At 33.7% G+C, this 8,724-nt stretch overlaps 1 protein-coding gene across 1 annotated transcript; it reads right to left on the bottom strand.

The window, feature by feature from the left end:
- Window positions 1-371: 371 nt before the first annotated feature.
- Window positions 372-7,938, bottom strand: LOC149896300 (uncharacterized). Its single transcript, XM_090117833.1, has 8 exons — window positions 7,888-7,938; window positions 5,311-5,424; window positions 4,802-4,931; window positions 3,847-4,001; window positions 3,154-3,285; window positions 2,735-2,845; window positions 1,946-2,044; window positions 372-947 (listed from the first exon to the last, which is right to left on the bottom strand). The coding sequence occupies exons 1-8, from the start codon at window positions 7,936-7,938 to the stop codon at window positions 819-821; spliced, it is 921 nt and encodes a 306-aa protein (XP_089973959.1). The 3' UTR covers window positions 372-818.
- Window positions 7,939-8,724: the final 786 nt, after the last annotated feature.

Raw genomic sequence — 8,724 nt, 5'->3', positions numbered from 1 at the left:
AGTCATCGTGTGTACTTATAGTGACTACTGAATCTTAAATAATTTATTTCATCTATGTCTTGTCTATTAAATAACATATTGGCCCACATATTCTTCATTATATGATAAAGGATCACGAGAGAATTTTTTTATGCTATATTATAATATTATTATACCCACAATTATTTATTACTAGCGGTCCGCCCCGGCTTCGCCCGTGGTACATATTTGCGTTTTCTCTACATAAAAACCATCCTCGTACTTCAAGGAATATAATAAAAAAAGAATTATCGAAATCGGTTCAGCCGTTCTCGAGTTATGCGCTTAACAACACATTTTGCGATTCATTTTTATATATAAGATTAAAAAAATACAATTAATTAAAAAAAAACTTTCCTGCTAAATCACGCGAATTTCGAGCAAGGTTTCCTCGTGCGATTCTATAATAGATTCATTTAAAAAAAAATGATTAAAAAAAACGTCAATAACCAAAACCAAAGTCAAGCAATTTTTTTTATAAAAAAAAGAACATGAAATTCTCAACAAAGCGCGCGTTGCGCTTCGTTGTGCCGTCCATAATCAAATTAAAAAAAATAACAGACAATCTATTAAAAAAAAATCAATAACCCGCCAAAATCAAGCAAATTAAAAAAAACTTTATTGAAAAAAAAAACAAATTCCCCGTCAAATCACGCAAATCTCGAGCACGCTTTCCTCCCTTGCGTCATCTACAATCAAATATCAATTTACATTAAAAAAAAACATCAAAATCGCGCCAAAATCAAGAAAATGATTCAATAAAAAAAACCTTTATTTAAAAAAGTAAATTCCCCGCCAAATCACGCGAATCTCGAGCACGGTTTCCTCGGTTGCGGCGCGGGTAACAACCTCAACGACGCCATGTTGCTCTTGGACGCTGACAGCTCCTTCCTCAGTCGCACAATGTCGATCTCAACCTGCCGTTTACGCTGGAAATGCACTGTATTATTATTTTGTATCGCGTTCAGTGGTTAGTTTCATAAATTCTAACCTAATATTATAAATGCGAAAGTTTGTGAGGATGGATGGATTTTTCTCTTACACGAAAACTACTGAACAGATTACAATGAAATTTGTTATGTAGATAGCGACACGGAAATTCCACAGGAACGGGAACTATGAACTATGAACTGAAATCTAGTACTTTATAAAATTTTAAAGCATTTGAATGCTATAAAACTAGAATATTAAATTCTATGCATTATCTCTACTTAAATTCTTTACTATACCACTGGTTATTAATAAACTAGCTGTGCTCCGCGGCTTTACCAGCAGTGCTCCGCTCCTGTTGGTCTTAGCGTGATGGTATATTATAGCCTATAGTCTTCCTCGATAAATGGGCTATCTAACAGCGAAAGAAATTTTCAAATCGAACCAGTAGTTCCCGAGATTAGCACGTTCAAACAAATGAACTCTTCAGCTTTATAATATTAGTATAGATAATAAGGAGGGTACATTTTTTGGGGCCCCACAAGAAGGAAAACGATAATAAATCCGAAAATGCATTGTAATTTACGTAATGTACAATTAATTTGAGATACGAATCGGTTTTAAGAAAGCTAGGCACTTTTTATTATACACGTTTGGGGCTTTGATTAGGGGCCCCGTATCATTCATACTCGACTGATATTGTATAATTAATTATGTGAAAAATTATTTTAGTTATATTGTATACGTAGTATATTATTATTAGTCTGTGGTTATATCTACTGCCATTATAGAAAAAACTGCAATATGACTGGACTCTATAAAAGCACTTATTTATTGGTATTAAGCTAAGCTACAGTACTTAATAGATTTTTTTTTATAATTAAAATAAAAGTGACACAAATTACTTTTAAAGATGGATTTTTACTTATAAAAATTGTATTCAATTTAACTGTTTTAACTTAGTCAATTGTTACTAATTAAATACTATTATAGTTACCTTCAATTCGTTAGCCAGTTTAGCCTCGACTTGCGCAAGTCGCTGTCGCAAGTCAACAATATCTCGCATTAGTCTTGCAGCTGCTAGCTTGTAGTCTGCCTGAAAATTGGTAATAGATACTCTAAATTAAAGAATGAGATAATAAAATATTATAATATCTAATAATTTGACCGTCTCCTTGGTACAGTGGTTAACGCGTGACCGTAGTACCGAAGGGCCCTGGGTTCGACTCCCGGTGGACACAAAGAAAAAATATGTCTCGGTCTAATCGCCTAGGTATTTGTCCCCTAAAGAAAATCGTACAGTGAAACAGATGTATGCATGCATAATGCATCTGGACCTTACCCCACTTTGGGACATGGGACTTCACTTTATGGTTAAAGTATATATTATGTAGCATTTTCGACTTTGTAAACAAAATCTCCAGAAATGGTATGTCCAGTTATCAATTATCATGATAAATTATTTATAGTATTTTTAGTATTCCTAAGTAATGTTCTGGCAGAACAGCGTTGGCAGGGTAAAAGTAAAGAGATGAAGAGAGGTAAAAGTAAATGCAGAATATTGATTAGAATTATTAGATTAACAAACAGAAAGGATGACCTATTTAACAATTTTTTTTTTTATTTGATACAAAATCACTCCTGGAATATCTAACTAAAACTTACTTACTTCTGAAACAACTACGTTTTGTTTAATGATTGACACGATTATTTTAACCTATAGTTAGATTTATCGAGCAAAATAGTATGATATACAAATTATGTAACTGTACGATATACGCCTTACAACTTTAGAAGGAGCATTCTTAGCGACGTTTCTGCTGACGATGTCCGGTAACTGAGACACGGAGCATGGCGTGAATATATCGTTTGGCGCTTTTGTTACTCCTTGGATTGCCTGCAAATATTAATTAGAACAAATTAAGATAATTTATTAAAACAATAGCAATACATATTATTATGTATATGTTTTGAAGTGAAACTCCTTTAGGCACGTTGAGAGTAAAATTTCAAGGTCGAGTCATGGCAATAACGTCACATCACGGACGACACGGAGTAAGGCAACGATTTTGGTATCTTTGAATCTTGCCAATGAAGTTTCACTCCTGACACATGTTCTCGGCGCTCTTGTTTTTAAGTAACAAAGTATTTAAATATTTTCACTCAAAAACTATAAAATTTAATAAAATAGCAAACAAAACTAACATGCACAACCGCGTTCCTCGCGTGTTGAACGTGATGTGACTCTTCCTTCTCTAAATGCCGCTTCAAGTGTTCTATCTCGCTTGTTATGTTGTGCTTCTCTTTCTCGAGCCGCTGGTTCGCTTGTTTTAATGCCTGAAATGGTTATAGATTTTCCCTAAAATTTATGGTTTTACCCGCATTGCTCCATATTATTATTAAAATTTTTACCACTTATTATACATAATATGTATCAAGTAGGCACATTATCTATGTGGTTTTAGAGGCCACAGGCCCACAGATTACAAATCTATATGCAACAGCCTAAGGTCACAGCCAACTATGCCAACCAAATTTTTATATAGCCATTCAATTAACAGCCTGAATGATATCCATCCGAATATGTAGTAAATGATTTGTAAAAATATTATGCTTGCTGGGCTTTTATAAAACTTAAGCGCGTCACATACGGTGAAGATACTATAATATTTTATGTTAAGATTCTCTAATATAAAATATTACAGTATCTTAAGGTATCCGGTATCAGCGTTCTGACCATCATTTTTCTTTTTGTCATTGCGTACTAAGACCCCTGTAGAACCGCCATCCTGTTACAAATGACCCGAAACACTGACACAAAATTTCGGGTAGGTAATATATGATCTGTGATTAAGCGTAACACCTTCACTTAAGTGGTTTTACCTCGCAAGGTTTTACCTTCATCTGATCCCGCTTCTCATAGTGACACTCTTCGACCCTCTTCTTGAGCTTCCTCCTCAACTCGTCGAGGAGGGAAGAGAGGGTCGCGCGGTTGGACTCCAACTCAGCGCGGTGCTGGACTATTTGGTTGATTGCTGTTAGGAGTTTTATACCTGGATATAGGAAAAAAGTTTTTAGGTAGGTTAGTAGTTTTATGGCTGGAATGAGGGAAAATAACATATTGTAATAATCTATAGCAACTATTAATAGTGTGGGGGAAGGAAGGTGAAATTCCTTCATTGAAATAAAAAATGTGTGCGTGTACTAGTGTACACACGTAAGAAGTGAAACTTCTTTATGACCTTATTTTTCAAAAAATAATTTACTAATTGCAACTTTACAGAAATACGTCGAATCACGCGTGTCGACTGTCGCGTAGTAGGGATAAGAAAAGATGGCGCGTAACGGAAAAATGTCGCGCGTAACGAAAAAATGTTACATTAAATTTTATTCCAACCCCGATAAAGAAGTTTCACTTCAAAAAGGAGCATCCTCTACTAGACTGCGCAACTAGCCGCAGCCAGTGACTGATTGATATTGCCGGAAAGTTGTAGGTATATATTCGCGATTCAGGTTTCGGTACAATTTAATAAATTAAAGTTTGGATGTATTTGTTACTTAATCGCACAAAAATTTTGAAAATGGCAATGTTAAAGCATAATTTATAGACACAGATATTAATTTTTGCCCGTAGTTTTATCCGCGAGTGAAACCATGGAACGTCGATCCTGCTATTATATTTTGGTTACAATAAAATCATCACTTGTAGGCTGCAGTGCAAATCAGTGCAATTTTTTTAGGATTCAGTCAGGTAATTATTAATTTATTCCTTACCTAATTATTAAGTTCAGATTTTAAATTCAAAATGATGAATAATATTATCACTTAAGTTTATTTATGTTAAAATATTTACGTTGCTCATTAAGTCGAAATCTTTGCGCGGCTGGTACATACGAACAACTATCGGGACTCGGGGCCCCTGAATCTATTCCGGGGAACGACTGGGGCCCCGCGTAGTCTGGCATCGTTGTTTCTGAGTGGTCCTGTGAAATGTAAATTAGTAATATATTATTTCTACTATACTAGTTTTTCACCTTCACTAAGTTTATTTTTACAATATTTTTTCTTATCCAAGCGAAGATGTTTCAAACAAACCGAAAATTATTCAATTTCGGTCAGCCTCGGAGCAATTAACAAGCCTTTCTTGAGGTAAGTATAAGTACCTACTGTAACAAACTAACAAACGAAAATGGGTGTTTTTCGTGTTCTTTCATAACACATAATTAAAATTTTAATAGTGTTTAGCGAGTAAAATTTATTTCATTTAATTAAAAATACGCGTAAAATTGGTTTTTCATTGTAATATACAGCACATAATATAAGCACTAATTAATTCTATATTACAATTATTATTACACTTACCAAAGACTTGTATTTCGGTAGATCGTCACTAGAAAAGCGCACGGTGTGATGCCGCAGCTTTGGCGTGTTTGGGTGCATTATTTTCAGCGCCATCTTGTTTTCGGGAGCGGAAATCTAGTTAATTTTATTATGTTAGTACCACATAATTATTTTTATAGATACTTAAAAATAATGTCTCGATCGAATCGAAAATCGATGTGTTATATTGGGATTTGTTTCATTTATCTTGTTCATTATAACATAAAAAACGAATGAAATTTTGCCATGATTACCTAAACTGTTTTAAGTAAGTATCTATTTGTCAATCCTATAGTACTTAATAATATTATAACGTTGTCTGCTATTCAACATATTGATATTATGTAGTTGACCTCAATATGTATAAAAATTAAAAAGCTTACACGTACGCAGAATAATAGCTCGAGTCTAGACTAAAATTAATGGATTCCTATAAAACGTTAGTAAGCATTAAGTCTGATTTTAGGAAGTGTTCAGTTAACTTTTTTGTAATTCGTTGATTTCGCTTAGGTTTGGATATAAGCAAGGTTTGATGATTGATCACAGAATATTTCATGATGTTCATGAGTAGAGCATGGACGTATAAAAAAAGACGGACGCCATATTACGAACAAACAACGTGAAGCCACCATAGTAAGCTAGCGATCGTGTAAAGACAATAAACACGCACACACTCTCACCATAGTAAGCTAGTCGGCCGCCATTACGTCGTGAACTACCGACTGATTAACTGCGTCCTTAGATTACAAAATAAAATACAGATGGAGCATGTCAATCATTCATCGCCCTTGTCAAAGAAAATACGAAATCAAAAACGAATACGTTCCTCCGCTAGTGCTATAGCGATTCTAGTGTCATGCAATACGTCAAAAGGGGTTTGATATTTTAGTAAAAAAATGCTGTCTTGTGATATTAAAACGCTGTAAAACTTGTTCCCGAAAACAAACAAAAAGATAAAACATCGTTTTACAGATTTTCTGTAGATTATTTGGCTTATTTAATTTTGTATACAAATAATAATTTTACAAATACGAAGGAATTCAAAACTTCAACGTATGCTGCCAGTATTTTGAAAATGAATTTGCCATTTTTAGGGGTAAAATGGTTAAAAGATATTCGGGGTAGTGCTGTTGGATTTTTCGATCGTGAATGTGATTATTTGTATAGTGCAATAAAAGTTCATGGTCATTATTAGATTATTTTAAAAAGCATTATACATTTTTTTGTTACTTTTATAAAAAGCGTCGTTTTCGCTTGGGATTTAATTCATGTGAACACATGATGGATATGATGAAAATAAAATGTCCCGCATTCTCGACTAAAAACTACCGCTATTCGCATTCATATGTTTTGAAAAATAAAAACTTTTTTAATGTAATTTATTTAATAAAAATTGAATAAAATTATTTTGTCCATGTATAACTTTAGTAGGTGATAAAATAATTTTTACAATATTATAAAATAATATCAAAAACCCGAATTTATATTAAAATAAAAATTAAAACATGACTGCTAATAATTTATGTAGCCTACGTCACTACCACCACAGCTACCTTCATAATTCAGATGATTGCAATGACACCTCATAAGTCACAACTCAAAATCGATCCAACAGTTTATACTGCAGGGCGTGTCAAAGAAATATTATACATACATACCTACACTCGAAAAACATAACCCTCTTTCTTCCGTAGTCGGGGAAAATTTTGGGAAAATTTTCAATATCTGGTAACATAACACCCACACAGAAGCACCGTGTACGTACAGTGCAACGGCGAAATGACAGCACACATAGCTTCATGGAAATGACGATAAATTATTCGGTTTAGTTCGGCAACGCTCCATCTGTCTTTTATTTTGTAATCTAAGACTGCGTCACTGTTTCACAAAAAATATTTAAAATGCCGTCTTGCGTGGTTAAATGGTGTCGCAACAGTACAATTTTAAATAACAAAACACAAGGGATTACATTCCACAGGGAAGCAAGTTATTTCTTTTATGTTTTAATGACAAAATTATTACGGCAAAATTTATAGAAAAAAATACAGCCGCCATTGTCAACAGGACAGCTGTTGCCATGGCAACATGGCACACACACATGGATGTTTCGCCGCCATTACTAGGCTTCACTCAATGTTTAGGCGATATACCGTCCGTCTTTTTTTATACGTCCATGGAGTAGAGTTAGGTTATATATCTGCCTAATACGTGTTTTATTTAATGCCAACCAATTTTTGCACCCATTTGGAATACGCAAAGAAATACAGAAACTTTCTTTTAAGTATCACACAAAAATGCTTATAAATAGGTATTACAAGGAATGAAAAAATAGCTCAGTGTGGTTGCGATAAAAAGGATGCCTCATACTTAGAGCACAGTATTACAATATTATTTCCTATATTGATTATTGTAATACTGTGCTTAGAGCATTAAACCATCATAGGATGTCTGAAGAACATCGCCTCAGCTCTGTTTTTCAGTGTCACCCTACCGACATGCAGTTAATTATTGTTATTGAAATCTTATGAAATAAATAAATAAATGTTTCTTACCCGATACAAGTCTCCTCGTTCTGTTGTTCAACCAATTTTTGCATGAAAATTCGTACATCGCAATAAATCCAATTGACTATACAGGCTGTTATAGAAATAAATATTGGATTTTTATGTTTGTTATCTTCGAAAAATGTGTCTGAAGTTGTCAGTTATTTAATCCGGGATTTATTGGCGTGTGCTATTTAGGGCTAAACAGTAAACTTGTCAATAAAAGCCAATAAAAAGTATATTTTTAATTGCACAAAATATAGGTTGATGGACTTGCAACATGCTTGAACAAAATAAGATCTATGTTTGTCTTACTCAAACTAAAATAAGTAACTATGTACTTATTTATAGTTAAAGAGTGTGCTTCTTCTCTTTTTCACCAGATGCATAAGCCCATATTTGCTCTGTGGTCTGTGCATCTTCTGTGCATAAGCCAAGTGCGGTCTTGGACATTTACGAATTACGATGATTTCCTTTACCGATATTATAAACTTTTTTAGTAGGTAGATATAGAAATATTATAAATACAATCTCCTTTTCTGAACACCCTGTATACAGAGGCTAACAAGCCGTACTTGGTACGCCCTCGTTCATCGTAAAAAATTTCATAACATTGCCGATGAGCCTTTTCCATTCCATTTCGCTGGCGATCTGTGATTTGGATCGCGTTATGCGTTATTTATTTTAGCAAAACACTTTATTTTTTTTTAATTTAATTCTGATTGTAGATACTTATACTTATAACAAACACATAAAAATCTGTGATAAATATTGTACTGGGATTAGTGGTAATAGAAATTAAATTTTTATCATCTGCGAAACTACTGGACTGATTATGAAAATTCTCCAGCAG

Source organism: Colias eurytheme, chromosome 29 (assembly GCF_061535395.1).
Source record: "Colias eurytheme isolate Ceu_HAF_F1 chromosome 29, ilColEury1 Martin Lab GWU primary, whole genome shotgun sequence".
NCBI classification, from domain to species: domain Eukaryota; kingdom Metazoa; phylum Arthropoda; class Insecta; order Lepidoptera; family Pieridae; genus Colias; species Colias eurytheme.
The sequence above is the reverse complement of the archived record's forward strand: the minus strand, read 5'-3'. Positions and strand labels throughout refer to the sequence as shown.

Coding starts and splice junctions, on each gene's coding strand:
- LOC149896300 (XM_090117833.1), bottom strand. CDS start 7,938: ATGTACGAATTTTCATGCAAAAATTGGTTGAACAACAGAACGAGGAGA. Junction 5,425..7,887: donor ACAACAGAACGAGGAGACTT/GTATCGGGTAAG, acceptor AAAATTAACTAG/ATTTCCGCTCCCGAAAACAA. Junction 948..1,945: donor AACTGGCTAACGAATTGAAG/GTAACTATAATA, acceptor GTGCATTTCCAG/CGTAAACGGCAGGTTGAGAT.